This window comes from Pangasianodon hypophthalmus, chromosome 23 (genome assembly GCF_027358585.1).
Source record: "Pangasianodon hypophthalmus isolate fPanHyp1 chromosome 23, fPanHyp1.pri, whole genome shotgun sequence".
Taxonomy (NCBI): domain Eukaryota; kingdom Metazoa; phylum Chordata; class Actinopteri; order Siluriformes; family Pangasiidae; genus Pangasianodon; species Pangasianodon hypophthalmus.
The window spans coordinates 17,713,663-17,733,678 of record NC_069732.1 but is presented as its reverse complement, the minus strand read 5'-3'; the positions used below and the strand labels follow the sequence as shown (position 1 = coordinate 17,733,678).

The 20,016-nt window shown below is 37.5% G+C and overlaps 2 protein-coding genes across 3 annotated transcripts; both read left to right on the top strand.

Moving 5' to 3' along the window:
* The first annotated feature begins 4,347 nt into the window (after positions 1-4,347).
* On the top strand, positions 4,348-13,637 carry il21r.1 (interleukin 21 receptor, tandem duplicate 1). Of its 2 annotated transcripts, none has more exons than XM_026929607.3 (9): positions 4,348-4,837; positions 5,142-5,270; positions 5,402-5,507; positions 5,856-6,043; positions 6,170-6,324; positions 6,665-6,860; positions 7,662-7,743; positions 8,374-8,473; positions 11,071-13,637. In XM_026929607.3, the coding sequence occupies exons 2-9, from the start codon at positions 5,213-5,215 to the stop codon at positions 11,749-11,751; spliced, it is 1,566 nt and encodes a 521-aa protein (XP_026785408.1). In that variant the 5' UTR covers positions 4,348-4,837; positions 5,142-5,212; the 3' UTR covers positions 11,752-13,637. The 2 variants fall into 2 exon arrangements, with proteins under 2 accessions (XP_026785408.1, XP_026785405.1); XM_026929604.3 differs by having other exon boundaries at positions 4,350-4,837; positions 5,399-5,507; positions 11,071-13,635.
* A 165-nt stretch (positions 13,638-13,802) lies between these two features.
* On the top strand, positions 13,803-19,412 carry il21r.2 (interleukin 21 receptor, tandem duplicate 2). Its single transcript, XM_026929608.3, has 7 exons — positions 13,803-14,052; positions 14,349-14,786; positions 15,089-15,246; positions 16,260-16,440; positions 16,600-16,672; positions 17,576-17,660; positions 17,738-19,412. Exons 2-7 carry the CDS (start codon positions 14,678-14,680, stop codon positions 18,311-18,313), a joined length of 1,182 nt encoding a protein of 393 aa, XP_026785409.3. The 5' UTR covers positions 13,803-14,052; positions 14,349-14,677; the 3' UTR covers positions 18,314-19,412.
* The last annotated feature ends 604 nt before the right edge of the window (positions 19,413-20,016 follow it).

Here is a 20,016-nt window from a genome sequence, read left to right as displayed (position 1 = left end):
AACATCTCACGAAGATAATCTCAGAGTGGTTGTTTTGGTCCGCGCCCGAGTCCCATTGCTGTGTTCTCACCTTCACAAACGAGAACGGAAAACGCACCAGGGTTTGAATGAAACAGACTAAACACTGCATGTGTGAAAGCTCCCATAGTTACTATGGAAAAACAAAGTTGTGAGCACAGAAACAAACCTACTTTTAATAAAAATGTTCACTCATGTCTTTCACACTTATTCCAATGTATTTCACTTCTCTGGTTGAATTATACAGAATATTACATAGTTTATACATCAAATATATGGAGCGCTGGTTCAGTTTCAGACACGTGACATACATAAAGCAAAAAAAATTTAACATCCATAATGGCAGTTTTTCCTAAACAATGTATTCCCAAAGCAAGAAACATTTTCAAATCTACTCTTTTTGTATTTGTTTCAAGTCTCTTTCATATTCTACATATGATGCTTTCTGCAGTGGACTTTAAAGTTTGTAGAAAATGTGTCGTCTCCCACAAAAGATTATCCGTTTAGCGTCACATCTATAGCCCTGATAAATTGCTATGTATTTGAAAATTTTGTAAATGAACACAAGTTTTTTTAAGATTTGTCTGCATTGTAATCAAGAAGTTAAATTACAAATATAAAAACTGACTTATTGATCTTAATCTTGTTTGATTACTGGCAGATCAGTGAATTTATTTATTTATTTATTTATTTATTTATTTATTTATTACAAACCACATCCACTGATATTCAAGCAGAACATAAACTAAATCATATTATATGATTTTTCCAAGAATGCATAAAATAGAAGTGCTGTTCACAGAGGTTAATGGGGTAAAGCTTGGGCAAACCTACCAATTCAACTGTTCAGTTATTACCATCTTTGGTTGTACTGTATCGTAATTGAAAGATTTTGTAATACAAATTACAAAAAAATGGTCCTCTGTTGTGCTGCCCTTAAATCCATCTTGTGAGGGATGCACTGCCTCACTGTCTCACTGTCTCACGCAGTTCCTCACAGTTTCGAGGTATCTTTGTACTCATTGCTTAAGGAACAATAAATATTTAATATTTTGAATACTAAAAAACAATATGATCCACATAATACAAAAAGACTGTAAGTTGAAACGTGAACTAAACAGCACAACGATTTGGATCAAAATTCTAGTTACATAAGCTAGATAAAAATAAAAAAAAAAGCATAGAGTGGCATTGCTAAATGAATACACAGTACTAGCAATTAACTGAACATGGATCTACACTATATGGCCAAAAGTATGTGCACCCCCGACCATCACACCTATGTGTGGTTCTTCCTCAAACTGTTTCCACAAAGTTGGAAGCACACTATTGTATAGAATGTCTTTGTATGCATGAGAATGCCCCTGTGCATCCAATCATCCATACTGTATATATATATTGTATTTAGATAGATAGATAGATAGATAGAGAGATAGATCAATGTCAACACACACTAACACACATCTATCTATCTATCTATATCTATATCTGTATATATATATATATATATATATACACTGTATATGTATGTGTGTGTGTGTTGACTTTGACTGAGGACCACAGGGAGAGCACTACGCTGGTTAATTGTTTGGGTAACCTACACTCTATGGCCAAAAGTATGTGGACACCTGACCGTCACACCCATATGTGTTTCTTCCATAAACTGTTTCCACAAAGATGGAAGCACACAATTGTATAGAATGTCTCTGTATGCTGTCACATTACAATTTCCCTTCACTGGAACTAAGAGTCCATGAAGACATGGTGTGTGAAGGTTGGAGTGGAAGAAATCGAGTGTCCTGCCTCGAGTTCTGACTTCAAGCCTCATTTAGGGATTGCTTTGAGTCCACAATCAGTGGGTTGTTTGAGTAGTCTATACTCTGAACATATACACGCATATCCAGTTAAAGCCACATCCATTGCCCACTGTCAATGTCCAGTTCATTCATCTTCAGTAACCACTTTATCCTGGTTAGAGGCACAGTGGACACCACAGTACATATTTTATAGTTCATGTGTAGCATATGACAAAATATAATACGCTTTCAGTTCCTTTAAATGACATGGCTTCATTCCAACATCAGCTGTTTATTTCTTCTTGGCCTTTACACATGCAGTGTTGTCACGTAAAACAGTTTTACTACGTTATTTTTTTTTTAACACTAGAGGTGTCTAATAGACACACTAGAGCAGGGCTTCCCAAATGTTTTGGCCAAATGACCCCAAGTGGACATTATGAATTTTCTGCGACCCCAAGCCTTGACCACCCTACAATTTTTTTTTTTAAATTCCAGCCTTATAATTTAGGACTGCTGTAACATTTGAACATATAATGTTATGTCAGTAACAGACGTATGTGTAACGTAAGTGACTAAAAAAAACCAAAGGAATCTTCTCTGCACTGATTTACCAGTCTAGTGGGAGGTGTTGTGTCGTTATAGGAAAATAATCCATGCTGGGGTGGTGTGATATGACCTGATGCAAAGCAGAGAAACCTGAATTAGGCCTATACTTGATGCATGAATTTACGTGTGTGTGCAGAAGCAGCAGCGACACGATTCTTATCTTATGTAGGCACAAGATTTAAAAGCGGCATTCACTAGATGGCATATCAGAGCCAAAACATTACTATCCATCAGGTTTCCAAGTCAAACTGTAAAATGTTTAGCAATTTCAAATCACTGCGATGTTAAACACACTGAAAAGCTCTGTGTCTCTCTCAAAACTTTCCCCTGTCGTCGTGATTGTTGTCATGAGCTCTGTCTCAATCAAAAACTCTGACCTTATACTCAAAAGTGTTTACTAATCTAGAAAATCCAGAAGACTGGTACACAAAACAAACCTTTTGGTAGGTTTGAAATCTTCATGAGTGGTTATTAAAAATTCAAACACTGACTGGAGTATTAAAACTGGTTAGCGTTAGTTCTCAGTAATGGTCTAGAAGAGTACATAAAGATGCAGTTTGAGGCATAATGCTGTTTAGGAGAGGCAGATGGACGGGGAAATTTGTCCATTTTTATTGCTGAGCTACATTAGTGCAGCATGTCAGGAGCTAGCTAGCCAGATAGCCGAACAGCTATCAGTGAGTGTGGGTTCTTTGGGATCTGTTTCCATTAGCGGAGCAAAAATAAGATTATTTGGCTATATTGTGTCTGAAATGTCAGTTGGTCAAAATAAATATTTCTATTTATTAAACTGTTGTATAAAAGCAATATCGCACTCACAATTGTGCTGTTATACTGAATATCGGCACGGCTGTGACTGGCTACGGCTGAATATTCGGTATAACCACACTCTTGCTCATGCAATATTGCTTAATTGAAATGTCTTTTCTTGATAAGAATTCAGGACGGGGCTTTTCAAATATAAACTTTCAAAAAGGAAACTACAGACATCTACTGTAGGAGCAAAGGGGCAGGTGCTCAAGCACCTTCCGTCTGCACGTGTGTGATATAACCGTTGATTGTTGTATTCTCCTGGGAGAGGGGGTTCTCTGGCACATGTACCACTATAGAGCAAAACAGGACACTCTGTAGTGGTGCAGCCATAGACCTTATACACTCATTACACACTCATTACACACTGATACAGCAAACACACACAGTGTCATTTAGCACAGTAAGCTACATAAGCAGCTTTAGAAGGACGCTGGAATTATAGGGATCTAATTTGATGTCATAAATCTGTTATTTACCTGTACACTGAATACATGCAAAGTTTTACTCCAAAATGTGTTTGCCAAATTGTATCTGCTCAATATCATAGCTTTGCTGCCATTCAGTAGAGCAGGCACTAATTTGCATACCTGTGGTCTGTTAATATGATGTTTAATGTCCTGGATTTGTTCGATTTAATGTTTATTGTTAGCACAGAAATGAGTTGTGTTTGTCTGCGCCTGTATATTTTAACACCGGCCCATCGGTTTTCAGTATGTTTGTGTTATGCTTCTTTGTGTTCTCCGTTCTGATGAAGACCGGTGGCTTCTGACACCCCGCCTTTTTGGCTAACCACCAAGCTGTGTTCATGCAGTAAGTGTGAATTTGCCAATAAAAGAGCACGTGCATTATTTTAAAGACGCTTCCTGAATATTTCTGCAAAGTTTTCTACTAAACATTAAATAATTGTTGACAAGAATCATGCACAGATGCATGCCTAAATCATGACACAATCGCCTAATGTTAACTAATGTTAACATTAAATATGTTAAGTAATGTTAAGTAATGTTAACATTAATGTTACTAAGACATGTTCATTAGACATGTCTATAGTCTACAGTTACAGATACTGTGACTCCTGCTTTATACCTGTCTACAAAAATAAGCAAAAGTACACTGCATAGTTCAAAATCTGTGGACAAGCTTCCTGCACTGTTAAGACTTTAACCTCATGTTCAGGGAAAATAATCTAGACTTATGATTTTTCTGAAGAAAAAAAAAAAGAAAGAGAAAGAAAATGTTGAATGTCACATTTTTTAACTTGTTACCATTTAACGATGAGGCTGCACTTTTTTGTGACCTTAGAAAAGAAAAAAGTAGTGTAGAAGGGAGGTGCTTGACATTTCAGCTTTCTTTGCAGGAGACCACAAAACCACATCCTTCATGTCATGATGTCCCAAACGTCATCTGTTGAATGAACTTGTCGGTGAATAGGACGGCATTGATAGCTCAGTATATGCAGTATAAACTGTTTATACTGCATATATATATAAAAAAAGTAATGTTTGCTAAGACAAATATAGCAGCGGCCTGATCAACGTCTTGTTTGAAGATTTGGATATGTTAGGTATAAAATATTTGCTGCGAGTGTTAGAGCGGTTCAAGTAAGTCAATAAATCTTTTCTCTCGCTTCTTCTTAACGTGTTTATGAGCTACTTCTAGAGACATCAAAACACTGTTGTTTGTTTCTCCTTCTTCTTCTTTTTCACCTCCTATTTTCCACTTTTTTAACAGAAGTGAGATTGGTGAAAGTGAAAACAAACTATAAGTGCATTCTGCTTCTTTTCGTTTTCTGTCTCTGTCTTATGGCTTTTTGATTATAACGGAAAATATCACTTCCATTTTTCTGTGTACCGTACTGACGTTTATCATGAAGTGTATATGACTGGAGTATTTTTTTACTTGCAGGTTTTGTTTTTGTGCTGTATAATGAGCAACTAAGCAGAGCTGAACACTGAGTTTGTGTGTTCCTCTTTATAATGGCTACGTTATACCTGGCCATTTTCCTGCTCGTGTTCTGTGGAATTATTTGGCAGAGTAAGTCTAAGTTCTTTTAGTGCTTATAGATTGTTGTTGATTTATGTCAGCAGAGAATATGCAGGTTCTGCAGTTCAGTAGTAACTGAGATGAAGGAACTTTGAAATGACCATGTCGTGCTTTTGCAGCAGATGGTGCGTGTAATGTAAGCTGTACCACGGACTACATCTCAACACTGAACTGTTCCTGTTCAGGCTCGGATAAAACACTGTCCTGTGAGATTCAGGCAAACTGCAGGTATCAGTTGATTATGTTTACTATATATATGATATGTATATAATGTATATAATATGTTTATTATATATATGATATGTATGTAATGTATATAATATGTTTATTATATATATATGATATGGTTGATTATGGTTTTATATATATATATATATATATATATATATATATATATATATATATATATATATATATACAAATACCAGAATTATATTTAATATAACACTGTTAAAATTTCCTTAACACCTTCTACTTTCCAAACGCATTTCAGCTTGAGATGAACGTGCTAATGGTTTGTTTGTACTTTCACCTTGCCTATTTATTTCTCACCACATTGTTCATTCGTGTTTTCAGCGATGCGATGGGCTCCACAGATGGGAGATGTGTCATCAGACCACCACATCAGTGGTGTACCATACAGCCAGACAACTTTTTCTTGATAGCAAACCCTGATACCATTTGCATTCTCAAAGTAAAACAAGACAACCAACAAACCAACAGTGAAGAGTACACTTCAAATGTCGTGCCCTTGGACCAGATGAGTACGTGTCTGGAGTTATTTTGTTACTGACTCTTTAGTCCACTCAAATGAGCTTTTCATAATGCAAATCGACTCTTATCTGTCCTCCTAACCATCAGTGTATTTCTTCCTTCTCTTTTGTCTGAAGTTAAGCCTCAGCAGCCTGTCAATCTAACGCTTACTAAAAATAATAAAGAATTCAACCTCTCCTGGGAGATGGCCTATAAAGAGTATGAAAATGTCGACCTGTTTGGTTATTTGATGTACCGGGTGCGTTTAAGGCCAAAAGACATCATGAACAAGGTAAAGGCTTCACATCACCTTGTTATTAGTATTAACTGAACTTTTACACTAAGTCTATGATGATACAACAGTTTATATTGTTATGCTGCACATTACACATTATGGATGACATTACAAAAAAAAAAAATAAAATCCCAGTGTTGCACATCTGTATAAACTGTGCAACAAGATTTAAACCAAGCAAGCCAGGTGGAAAATGTAAAAAAATTGCATGTAAAATTAAAAAAAAAAGTAACACTGTAATATACTGAACATCATGCTATATGTATGTGACTTTCTTGTTTGTTAGTTCGCACAAAACATGCAAAGCGAATGTTTTGTAATTTTTTACACCATGCAGGAGCACTTCAAGGTGTACAATGTGGGAGAGGACCGCAGGTACCAGGAGATCCAGTGTGACGTGCTGACTGCAGGGAAAGTGTATGCAGTTGATGTTCAGGCCTCAGTGAACCCCCAAATGAAGAACCTTGATGGTGAAACCAAATGGAGCGAGTGGAGCACTAGTGTAGAGTGCACCTGCCCCCTCCCCGAACCTGGTCCGTAAATTTAAAAACAAAAAATCCTCCTAAACAAGGCTTTACTGTAATATTGTGTAACACTTTAATAAGGGAATTTCATTTTCAGTTCATGAAAATATCAGGTTGTGAAAGTTGTTTAGATTGAACTTGCCGAACGTCAGTGCATGTTGTGGAACACATCTCTGCTCATGGAAGCTAGAATGGAAACATATCATGTGCTTCAATGTTCTTCACCTCATTTTCTAAACAGCAAATCTGCACAGACTGATTAACCCATAAATACAGGAGTAAAAAACACTAATTAATTCTGCTACAAACAAATTCTGCAAGAATAGTGTAGAACTGCCAAAACATTTTATCATTAATAATCAAGCAATAAAAATAGCTACGTTGTATTTTAAGGTTTTGTTTTTTACTTATGCATATATTACACATTGTATTATAAATTTCAGAACATGTTCATAACTACTTTAAGACTTTATATTTCAGACTGTATACCATTTGAGCTTCATGTTACACAATACTGTTCACTACTTAGCCTACCTAATTGTTCCTCTTTATTTTATCAGTCTGCAAAAATGCTAATTATTTTGCAATGTTATTATGTTTTGGTATTGATAAATTGTTTAAAGCACAAAGGCTAAAGAATATTAGAAAGTTTGGAACTTTTTTTAACAGGGTGTTTTGTAGTATGGGTTAATATGGATTAATTAAGACATGATTTTGCTAAATTTCATTGACTGCATCTTTGTAAAGTGTAGAGCAGTAAATTATGATTCAAATTTGTCACATCTTACTTAAAGCCTTTTTATTTCACAGACTTTACAGGGCCTTATGATCCTTTATGGTACGTCTTGATGCTGCCTTTTGTTCTTGGACTCTTTGGGTTCTTTGGGATGTGGTGAGTATCTTTCATACCTATGAACATTTATAAAACTTAATAAAAACCGCTATTGATGTCCTGGTGGTTTTTTTTTTCTTTTTTTCTTTCTTTCTTTTTTTTTTTTTTTTAATTGAGACAGTCAGAACACACTGAATCACATGTTAATCAACCCATTATCTTTATTCCTGTGATTCTCTGCAAGCTATCTCTCATCTTTCTTGTGACTAACTAAGGTCTGAATTACTTAATAGACAATTTGGCTGATTTTAAACATCAATAGTGCCTCCTCCTTTTCCAGTAATTGATATCACTCGTTTTACCGTACACGCGCCATCCTTTCATGCCTCCCACGTTCATACAAACCACAAAAGGCAGCAGAGTTCTGCTTGCAGACGGCCTTCGGTACACATAGGCAAGAAAGTAGAGGAAGTCAGACGTGCAGTGCTGCTACTGCTGCATCAAACATTCACCCATTTCAGTGCATCAGTTCTCTTCTAATCAAGAAGTCTCTTGTTTTCAGTTCATTAAGAATTGACACAGTTCTCATGTGTGTTCTTTAAATCCCGATGCATCACCTGGTCTTGTACTGTGTATCAGTTGACACTATGTTGAAATAATAAGATGGGTTTCTCTACCTGTGTTCCCCAGCTACAGGGGGTTGCTTAAGAAGCCATGTCTGTTTCAATATATCCCGGACCCTCATGATTTCTTCAAGCCCCTTTATCACACATACCAAGGGGACTTTAAGGTAAGAGAGCAATGTGGCTGTGTTTTGAACATACTGAGGCAATGCACATGTCTGATTCAGAGCTCTTCCAGCAGCAAATGTTAACCAGAGAGAGACAGAGAGAGATAGAGAGATAGAGAGAGAGATGATGTGTGTCAGAGGGAATTTTATGTGTGAAATATAGCATAAATCTTTTAACCACATGCAAAAGGGGACTCGAATGAGTCAGTCTACAGGGGCTTCAAAAATACTGGGAGGTCTGCAGTGCTCACATCTGGGTGGACCTGAGTTACATGTGCAAAATGAAAGTAGCACTTCTCCCCTCTAATGGAAAGTACTCTGATCTCAACCCTGAACTCAGATTAGGTGAGTAGTTATATATAGATGTTTGTAACTCAAAGGGAAATTTTGTGAAGTTTCCACTGGATAAAGCAGGGGAGCCCTCAGTCTTGAGCTCACAGAATCTAGAAGATTTCAAGCCTAGGGTTATGTTTTGATGTCATGCTGGTACGTAGCAGTGGTTTGCGGCTGTAAAGAAAAAAAACATTTCTCCCCTGAGAAATGTTAACTAACTGTGTTGGAGGTTCTTCCATGCAGCCGAATTATATATTGAGAGTGAAATAATTCCAGTGGAAATGGTGACGACAGGCTAGCACAAGAAAAAGAGAATAAATATATTAGATCTGTATTTGAGAGAGAACATTGCCCTGATGGGGGGATAAAATAAATGCAAAGTGTGAAACTTGTTCTGGATGGCTATATCTCACTGATCTGATCTTCCAACTCAGCTCTAGTGCACTCTATCTTACTTTGAGAATGAGTCATTAGAGTTGCCCTTCTGAGTCAGAAAGTTGACATTTAAGACATTTAACCTGATATGACCCATTATTATTTTCTTAAGAATTAAGCTGTTTAAAGATCAATCATAACACTGTCTATTTTATTTGTGTACTTAGCAATATTAAATCCAATGTGTGATGTTAGACATTGCACACAACGTTCCCATATTTTTTTCTCATAACCCTTGCAGTGCCCTAGCTAAAACAAATACACACTTGTGAGCACTTTTTTGCAAAGTGACAAATTCATATGCTAGTTTCATAATTGGAGTATTGATTTAGGTTTAGAAATTCATTCTTCATTTTACTAAGATGAGTAGAAGGCTGAAAATGATACACTAAGTTTAAGTCTGTTCATAAACACGGGCCTCTGTGGACAGCCGAGATCAAAACACATGCTTGTGAGGACTTTTTCTCAAAGGATTAAATTAGAGGTTTCCGCAAGACTGTTTTTTTTATCCCGCTCCCGAAGAAAGTCTGACAAATCCCTCCAGCTCCTGCAGTTATTATTCTCGTTTGCATTTGACTAAGATATGTAGTTGGTTCGTTTTCAGAAATGTACACAAATGTAAATTTTGTCAGCTTACGATATCTGGAGATCATGAGTTCTTGACGATGCCTGGGAATCAAGGAAGGGAAACTGGCCATGCTGTATGTGTGGGAGGGGCAAATTATCTCTCCTCTGTCAATCACAGTGATACTAGTCAATCACAGTCATCTGTTAGTTCATGCATGCAGAAGGGGGTGGATACGCTTTCCTCCAAGTGTGCTACACTGCACCGTGATGCAGCATGAGCAGCAGTTCAAAAACACACAGTCGGCTGGCTTCACGTGTCTCGGAGGAAGCACGTGATAGTCTTCACCCTCCCCAGTTGTAGCTGCTATATGACAGGGGAGACCTAACTGGTGGGTGGTAATTGGCCAAGACTAATTCCAGTAAATAGATATTAGTCATTTAATCTCCTGCTACCCTGATCAGGATAAAGCACGCTTCCATGTCAAACGAAGTGGACTTTCTTCATCCTATAAGCTTCATATCTGCATAAGAGTAAAAAGCACCAGCTCCCGAGACCTTTTGTTGGGTCCCATGGGGTTCCAGTCCTGACGCACACCTGTAGATGAAATCATATTATGGCATTAAGTACACTATGTGGCCAAAAGTATGTGTACCCCTGACCATCACACCCATATGTGGTTCTTCCCCAAACTGTTATCACAATGTTGGAAGCACACAATTGTATAGAATGTCTTTGTATGCTGTAACATTACAGTTTCCCTTCACTGGAACTAAGAGGCCCAAACCTGTTCCAGCATGACAATGCCCCTGTGCACAAAGCGAGCTCCATGAAGACATGGTGTGTGAAGGTTGGAGTGGAAGAACTCGAGTGTCCTGCACAGAGCCCTGACCTCAACCCCACTGAACACCTTTGGGATGAACTGGAACACCGACTGAACCCCAGACCTCCTCGACATCCCAACATCAGCGCCTGATCTCACTAATGCTCTTGTAGCTGAATGAACACAAATCCCCACAGCCACGCTCCAACATCTAGTGGAAAGCCTTCCCAGAAGAGTGGAGCTTATTATAACAGCAAAGGGGAATAAATCTGCAATAGGATGTTCAACAAGCACATATGGGTGTGATGGTCAGGTGTCCACAAACTTTTGGCCATATAGTGTATGTCTGTGATAGCCAAGATTGAAACACTTTTCCATTTTAGCTGCAGAAATGCCTCAGGTCTGTCCTCATCCTAAACCTCCTATGTTTTGTTTTTACAGAAATGGGTTGGGCCAGTGTTTACCTTCAGCAGCTTTGACGTGCTGGAAAAGAGCGCGCCGTTGCAGGTGCTGAGTGAGAAGCAGCAAGCTGCCGCACCACTGCAGAGGCCTCTGCTCCGCAATCAAGGAAGTGGAGGCAGTAGTCAAGGAGACTGGAGTCTTCTCAGCTTGATGAATCCAGACTTGTCCAAGCGTTACTTCCTTGGAGGCAGCAGCCTTGGCCTTACCCACTCCGGTGGCCACATCTCCATGGATACTGTGACTGTATCTGGACAGGAGGGCGCCATGTCGGATTTCCAAGAGGTTATTCGGAACGCAGTTGTGATTCCTGATGAGGCTGAGGATCCGGAGCCAGACAGCAGGCAGAATTCAGAGGGACAGGGTTTCGATGATTGGCAGCTGCAAGCCAACGATGCAGAGAATGGTGAAGGACTCTCACTGGATTCATTTAGTTCCAACGAACACTCTGATTATGGTTATCCTCAAATCGGCCTTGACTTGGACACCATTGACAGCGGATTCTTGGAATCAGACTGCTCGAGCCCTGTGAGCTCCGAATGCGAAGGAGGAGAACGAATGGATACTGCTTTACTGGGCGGCACTGTGGGGACCCATTCAAACTATGTCAAGCAGTGGGTGGCTTTTATGCCAGCCTCAGGAGAAAATAGCAACTCTATGTAGGAAATGTCTGTTTCTGTGAACTGCTACACTGACAGGCTATCATGCAAGGGTTTTTGGAACTGTCTAAAAAGTCCTTCTTGCATGTCCATGTATTGCCACAGACAAAATGACTGTCTATCTACAGTGGCATCTCTACCATGCAAAAACAATAAACTCATAAACATGATGTTGACTTAATTCTAGGTATTTGCCTCTGTGTATATCTTCAAAAAGAGACTTTGATGCTATCACTGTGTGAAAATTGCTGTTTTTTTTTTACAAAACAAAAAAGGTAGTGGTAGAACACGAGATGGTGAAGATTACTAGTGACAGCTCTGTGATAATACTCCATAGTTTAGCACTTGTTATTATGCTTAATGAGTGAAGAGGAAACTAAGCATGCAGAGATAAGGCAACACAGGCGTTCATCTGACATGGACCTGATCTGATACTCACTGAAATGCAAATATATCTGCACGACTGTAGTTGATTATCTCAGCTATTGACATTTTTCCATCTTTGTTTAACACTTGGGCAAAGTATAAATGCAGCTGTTGTAATATCTGGGCTACTTTGGCAGCTGATTTGATTTTTATTGAAGTTTATTCAGACTGATATTAGTGGCACTTAATAATGGAGTATGGGAGCTGTCCTGCCTTTTCAAAAAAAAGTTGATTTATTTGTAGTAGTCAGACTGGGCATTGGGCACACACTTTTATGTCACGATAGAAGTGTCAGTCCTTTTTTTTTTGCATACCAGTGTAGCAGCACTTTTTCCCCCTAATCAAACTGACAAGAAAAGAAATGTTAAAGCCCTTTAAAGCCCTTTCTTTATTTTTAATATGTGCCTTTAAAAAACCTACCAGACAATTCATATATATTTACAGTGCAATGGATGCAGATTTGTTTTCAATTCATAATTATTGTTGACTTCACTAAGACAGAACTTATAAACTCTATTTTATTCATGTATACAGAAGATCTTGACAACTTGATCTCATTTCTAATGTGCCCTATGCAAGAATAACTAAAAGAAAGGGGACACTAAAGGGAAATGTGGAGCATATTACATAAAAAAAAAAAAAAGACTAACTGCAAAAAAAGTAGTGTGCAAAACACACATCAGTAGTATGTTTCTTACACACATGTCCTACGAGTTATTATTTTGTTGTTTTTTTTCCTACATTTTTTTTAAAAATTACAAATAAAAGATTTCCTTCCTAAAACTGATTTCTTTGCCTAAAATCAGAGCAGGTCAATTCCTTCAAATCCAGACCAGTCTTTAATGTGCAATGAAGTGTGATAAACTCTATAGATGGCAGCTGTACAGAAATAAAACAGCATGACACGTTGTACGTCATGCCAGTGACAAGAAATTCACTTTCCCACGATGTGAGTATGTACATGATGTGTTACACGTAACAGGGGAAAGGTGACAATGGATTTGACAATGGATTTACATCAACATTCATTATGTCTCCAGTGTCAATTACTGTGTGATAAAAATACACCTGCTTACTTTGGTTTTTATGACTAAGAGGGTGCTTCATGTTGTGTAGGCACAGAACAAAATGACTGAATACTCTGAAATGTCAGAGAGCAAAGTGCTCAAACCTCAAGATATCTACTTCATTAACAGATCATAGATTGTAGATAATTTCGTGGTTTAGGCAGGAACTGTCTGTGTATATAAAGTCATGTACGGTTAGTCCATGCTAAGAGTTATTCATCTGCAAATGCTTTACCTCACAAGGTAAATACCATGTTTTAGTTCTCTCATGTTTTGCAGTGAATCTTCTGAGCTGAAATTTGCCTAAATTACCTGACTAGGTTATGGTTTTTTTGTGTATTTATGTACATTATATGCCAAAGGAAAGCTTAGTATTACTAGTGCAAAAGTTTCATGTTTTACTTACATGTTTTAACTGTCATTAAACATGTGTCTGGAACAGTACAGAGCTTGAAATAGTGTAGTTTATCTCTGTTTTTGAATAAACTCTTTCAATGTTTTGGGAAAAAGAAACTTCTTCTAAAAATATCACTTCTAAGAATACAAAACATGAAATTATTGCTTGTAGCTGCCTCTTTGGATCTTCACCTACATATGAAATGATCCCACTATACATTTCTAGGGTTTCATGTAGATGTGTATTTATGTATTTGCTGTATATGTATATATGGTTTACTGACTCTGAAGATTGGGGTCTCCCTCCCCAGGCTAGTTTTCTCTGAATGTACTGTGTCATGTGAGAATGGTGCTCCAGCTTGGATTTCTCTGTGCATTACTGAGCTTTACACAACTATGTAAAGCCAAAGAGCAAGGTTTGTCATTCATTCTTTTTTTTTTTTATTGTTTTTTTCCCTAATTAGTTGATGAGTGTTAAGGAAGTGGTTGTGGGTTTTCTCAAATAGCTGTATTTGGAATCTATACTTGAAAAGATATGCATAAGTTGGCTAAAAGTAAAAACAACCATTACACATTCTTTATTGTGAAAGGTTATACTGTGGAAAGCATTGAACTGTGGGCTCTTCAGGACTGAAGCGTAACACACTCCATTATATCATATAGGGTGTCATTTGCTTATCATATATCAAACCCTTCCATTTTCATTTTTCAGCTCAGCTCAGATCAGATTTGCTCATCTGTGAGACAGATTACTGGTTGAACATCAGCTGCTTTTTAGATTCCAGAGCCATTCCCAACAGGATGGAAAATATTACATACAAGCTGGAATTTTACATGAAAAGAGGGAAAAATGACAGGAAAGTATTTATTTACAAATATATCATATCCATAAACTATATGATTTTGTGTTTCTACACAACAGTTAGCAGTGTCCAGTGATGTCACTTACAATCGTTCCTTTCTTTCCCAAACAGAAAGCATTTGGGAGACTGTTCACTTTCAGTGGAAAAGGATGGCTACAGCTGCATATTTACAGCAAAAATGGAGTCTTATAACCCCACATTTGCAGATTACCATGAATTAAACATAAACCTGTGTGAACTTAATCAATGTTTACTTTTGAAGTCCAATTACAAGCCAGCACACCACAGTGAGTGGCCCCTGAAATATATTCATTTTCATAGCATACGTGATCTGTAATATGATAACCAATGCTGCATTCGACTTATCTCGGAAGTGGGAAGTCGGTACTTCAACAAACCAAATCAACAAAAAGTGCGAACAAACCACGGGCACCCCCATGTTCATCTTTTGTTAGCAACAAGCTAGCCAGCTAACTGTAATGAGTGATCTATATTAACCTCCTCAAAACAGAGAACTGTAAAGTCAATATAGTAAATATATTTGTTTCTACAGCAGATTAACAGTCTAAATAACATTTGCCTTTCACAGTCAAACCAATCACTCCGTATAATATGACGGTGCAGTATGAAAATGGGAACTATACCTTTGCATGGAGAAGTGGATATGAGACCCACATATATCGTTCGGCCTTGCCTTTTCAGTACATTCTGACATACCACCAGGTGGGACAATCTAATCTAATCAAGGTAGGTTTCAGTACAACTCAAAAATAAAAAAAAGAAAAAAAAGAGAAAAATATATACAGATATTTTGCAATTTGTCTGCAGATGAACGTGTGGCAGCCTGGGAAAACCCATAAGACGTCGCTGCAGCTGAATTGTAGATAGATTGGGTTTTGAACAAAATTGGGTTTCTCTGTTTATAACATACATGTACTTTGATATTTCCACTTTAATCACTCACTCACTTTCAGTAACCACTTTATCCTGGCCAGGTCATGGTAGATCCAAAGTCTATCCCCGAAACACTGAGCATGAGGCGGGAATACATTCCAGAGCACCATACACACAATCGTTCACACCTAGGGGCAAGTTATCTTACTGTTTTTGGGATGTGGGAAGAAAGTGCACCACCCTGCTACTTTATTTAATCATAAATGTACAGTTTTTCACCAAAACGATGTGGAAATATTTTTAGTTATTTCATAATCTAGCCACAGTGAATGTTAGACTTTTCACTGGATAGTTACATGCTTTAAGGCGAAATGAACGCTCGATAAATGTGTTGGCATGTCTCAGTGATATTCTTTAAATGTAGTTTTAAATCTTAGTTTCCATTTACGGGTGAAACCAGCCTTTAAGATGTTATGATCGTACTTGTGGTTGAGTTACGTGCAAAAGAGAAGCATATTTCAGTTCAGGAAACCATATCATTTTCAGAACTTCTTATAATAGAAAATATCAGGATTTTACCATGAGAAGGCACACAAATGTTAAACCTCAAATGTGCAGCAACAATCTAAAACAAGACAAAGTCAATAGAAAGAATTTACCACGACCTTTCAGTTTACCTTTCCCTTCAGAAACAGAGATTCAAACTGGTGGCATTTTGGTTTAATAACTTACCATAATAGCTTAACATACACTGTCTGACAATTTCTGTTATTTGCGATCATATATGAAACCTAACACACTAAATATCTTATTAGACACTGAAGTTATGGAAAATATCATCTGTTTCACCTGCTGTGCTTCTTCAGATGGAGGTCCATACAAAAAACACAGTGTACAGGATCTCAGAGAACCAATTTGATCCAGGGACTGAATACATCGGTAAGGTGTATAACAAAATTATTGAAGATGGTACATATTATGGGACAACAAGTAATGGGAGCAATGAAATCAGATGGAAGACCCCACAAGCAGAGAAATCTGGAGGAGGTAAGAGTAATTATGTAATTGGTTTATTCAACAGAAATAAATCTTTGATATCTTGTTTGTGCTGATTATTGCTAATTGTCATTTTACACAATTCCATGGAAGTCTTTGATTAGTCTTTTTATTGTTTTTTTTGTTTAGTTTTTTTTTTTTTTTTTACAGTAACAACTGTGAAGGAAATTGTCATTCCGATTTGTTTGGCAGTAGGACTAATGTTGTTATTCCCTGTTGCAAGGTAACCCCTGTGTTTCACCTCTTACGGTCTCAGATGCACGTTACTTGCTCAGTTGATGAAGGGATTTTGTCTGAAATGTCAGCAGAGTAATGCATAAATCATGTAGATACAGGTCAAGAGCTTCAGTTAATGTTCCCATAAAACATCAGAATGAGGGAAAAAATGTTATTTTAGTGACTTTGACTGTGGCATTTTTGTTGGACGGGTGGACAGCTCATCCAGTCTGAGTATTTCAGCTTGGATTTTCGCACACAAGGGTCTCTAGAGTTTACGCAGAATGGTGTGAAAAACAAATCAACATCCAGTAAGTGTCAGTTCTGTGGGTGAAAATGCCTTGTTGATGCTCAGGCCCACCAAAACTGGACAGCTAAAGACTGGAAAAAAAGACCAGGCCACATTTTTCCAGTCTTCAACAGTGAGTCTGTGCCTACTGTAGCCTCAAATTCCTGTTCTTGGGTGACATGAGAGGAACCTGATGTGGTCTTCTGCTGTTGTAGCTCATCTGCCTTATGGTTTGGTGTGTTGTGCATACTGAGATGCTTTTCTGCTCACCGTGGTTGTAAAGAGTGTTTATTTGAGTTACTGTAGACTTCCTGTCAGCTCAGACCAGCATGGTCATTCTTCTCTGATCTCTCTCATTAACAGGGCATTTCCACCCACAGAACCAGGTTCATTATTATTATTATTATTATTATTATTATTATTATTTTGCTTTTTGCACCATTCTGTGTAAACTCTAGAGACTATTGGAGATCATCAGCACTTGCACTGTATTTACTTACTCATAGCGAGAAAGCACTGAAATAGTAAGTGTACTTGATAAAAATTTCCCCAGAATGTGTGTCTATGCATGAGCTACCTTATGATAAGAGAGATGTGTTACCATGCTATTTTTAATCACAGAATGAAGATTAAAAAGATAACATGGGTAGAAACTCCAGCTCCATACATCTCACCACTGAACCAAAAAGCTCAGGGCCATTTCCAGGTAGGATGCTTCTCTTCAAACAGGCAAATGTATGCTTCAGTATATGCACATGAATAACTTTTTATTTTGTTTTTCAGTTTTGGCTGTCCAAAGGTCATGTGCAACAAATTTACAAAGAGGAAATTTCAAAAATTGATGTGATAACAGAGAACACAGCCAGACAGCAGCTTCAAGAACACACCTCAGCCATATATTCCCAATGTCACACGCCTTACGTGGGTCCTTTAATGGAAGTCTGGACGCCCTGTCAGATGCCTGACACACGCATCACTGCTAACAATCCTTGTAACGATCTCGATTTTCTGCCTGATGACTGTAAGGTTGAAGAAACCCTCTTCTGTTTGAGCATGGCCAAAGCTGTTGAAGGTTTTGTGTCTTTGGATGACCTGGAGCCCAGCCTTGAGATTTGCGAGCCCCCTGAAGCATTAACTATCCCAGCAAACCCTGCGTGTTTTACTCAGAATTACTGCACTTTAACTGAAACAGCCATTGGCCTTATTCCTACATTTTGCAATGTGCAGTTTGTTCCCAGTCTCGATTTAGGGCTAAAAAGTCATACTGCACCTGATCTATTAAATATGCAGATAGAGGAGGAAACACCAGAATTGGACACAGTGACGCTTGACAATTTTCAGCTGTCTGTGGAAGAATGACCACGTACATACAGTATGATCTGTCCAAAAAGCTACTTTTTTTGTAAATACTGCATTCTCTTATCCTTTACAGACCATCTTGAGTAGATGGCATATTCATAAGGGTTCCAGCCTATCGCAGCCTTATGCCATCTGTTGTGCCATGCTTCTGCGTTCATCCTTCAGTAGTTTCAAGTTTATACCAGGGAATGTGCTGCCCTCTGCTGCCTGACGTCACATTCTTGCAGCCAGACCCCATTGTTTTCAGCACAGATTTATTTTATGGATGTCATCTAACTATTTTAGGTATTAGGCAAATGCGTACAAATCTAGAACTCTTAGGACTTCTGTGGTTCATCTCTCTAAGCAAACTGCTAATTATTATACTATCAGAGAACCTTCCCCATTTGTGGAGCTTAACCATCCAAAGAACCTTTGAGGAACCCTTTCATATTTCTTTATTAATGCCATAAGAGATTTTTAGCCCTGAATGTTCCTCTCACAGAACCCAATCAATTACAAAGTGTCAAAATGTAGAGCCAAAACATGTTTTTATAAGCTGTAATGTAATGCCTGTCAGGCCGCTGAGTGTCTCTGCGTCGCGCTTTGAAGACCGTGGCTCAAAAGCAGAAGTGAAACTGTTGCTTGTACATAATTTCCTCAGCTTTGCCTTGCCTTGACTGATCTGTGTGGTAATTTCTGTGTAACTGTTGCCCTACTACAATTTCATATGTTTATACCGTCGAGGTCATACAGCAGAATGCACGGATTTGCAAACCCTTAGCACCAGATGAAGAAAAATATGTTGTATTAGGTTCCACAGATATTACTTCATCATCATAAGTAATAAAAATGGCTAAATAGCTTGTGTTATAATATTAATAGTGAAAACAAATCGATATATCACTTAAAAATTCTTTTTGCCTTTTCCTTTTTGAATGTAAAATCAATAAATAAAAGAAAAACATGTCCACTGTCGGTTTGTGTAGCCTGTGCAGATTTTGGATTATAATATCAGTTCAGAAGTTTGCAGCTCTGTCAGATTGCGTGTTCAAATCTTTATCTAATGAAACTCTGTCAGATGCACTGCTCTGAGAGGATCAGCGCCAAACCCACTTCCTGCTCGAGATCCTGTTAAATCTATTGTGTGGTTTGCTTGGGGTTTATTTCTGCAGGATACACACACACTCCTTACAATTCATTTTATTTGTAGCTAAATTGTGAAAAAAAACATGCTGTTGCAAATGTTTACTATCAAATTTAAATACGTGATTTGAAGAGAAGATTTGGAGAAAATTGAGCAAATATTCCATTCTGTTTTATTGTGTTTCTGTTTATTTAGTTTTAATTCAGATTTATTCTATTTGATTGTGTTATATTCTGTTTGTTTATTTGGTTCTATTCAATTTGACTCTATTCTATTCTGTTCTATTCTGTTCTTGTGTATTCATTGTTATTCAATTTGATTCAATTTATTCATCTTTCTGTTTATTCAGTTCTATTCTATTTGACTTTATTCTATTCTATTGTTATTTTTATTCTATTTCACTTAATTCCAGTTTTAACCTACTCTATTTGACTCTATTCTATTCTGTTCTATTGTGTTTTATACTATTTGTGTTTATTCAATTTTATTCAATTTGATTCTGTTCGGTTTTGTTCCATTATATCATTGTTTGCTGTTTTTTTTTCTGTTTTATTCTGTTCTTTTTGTTCTGAATAGA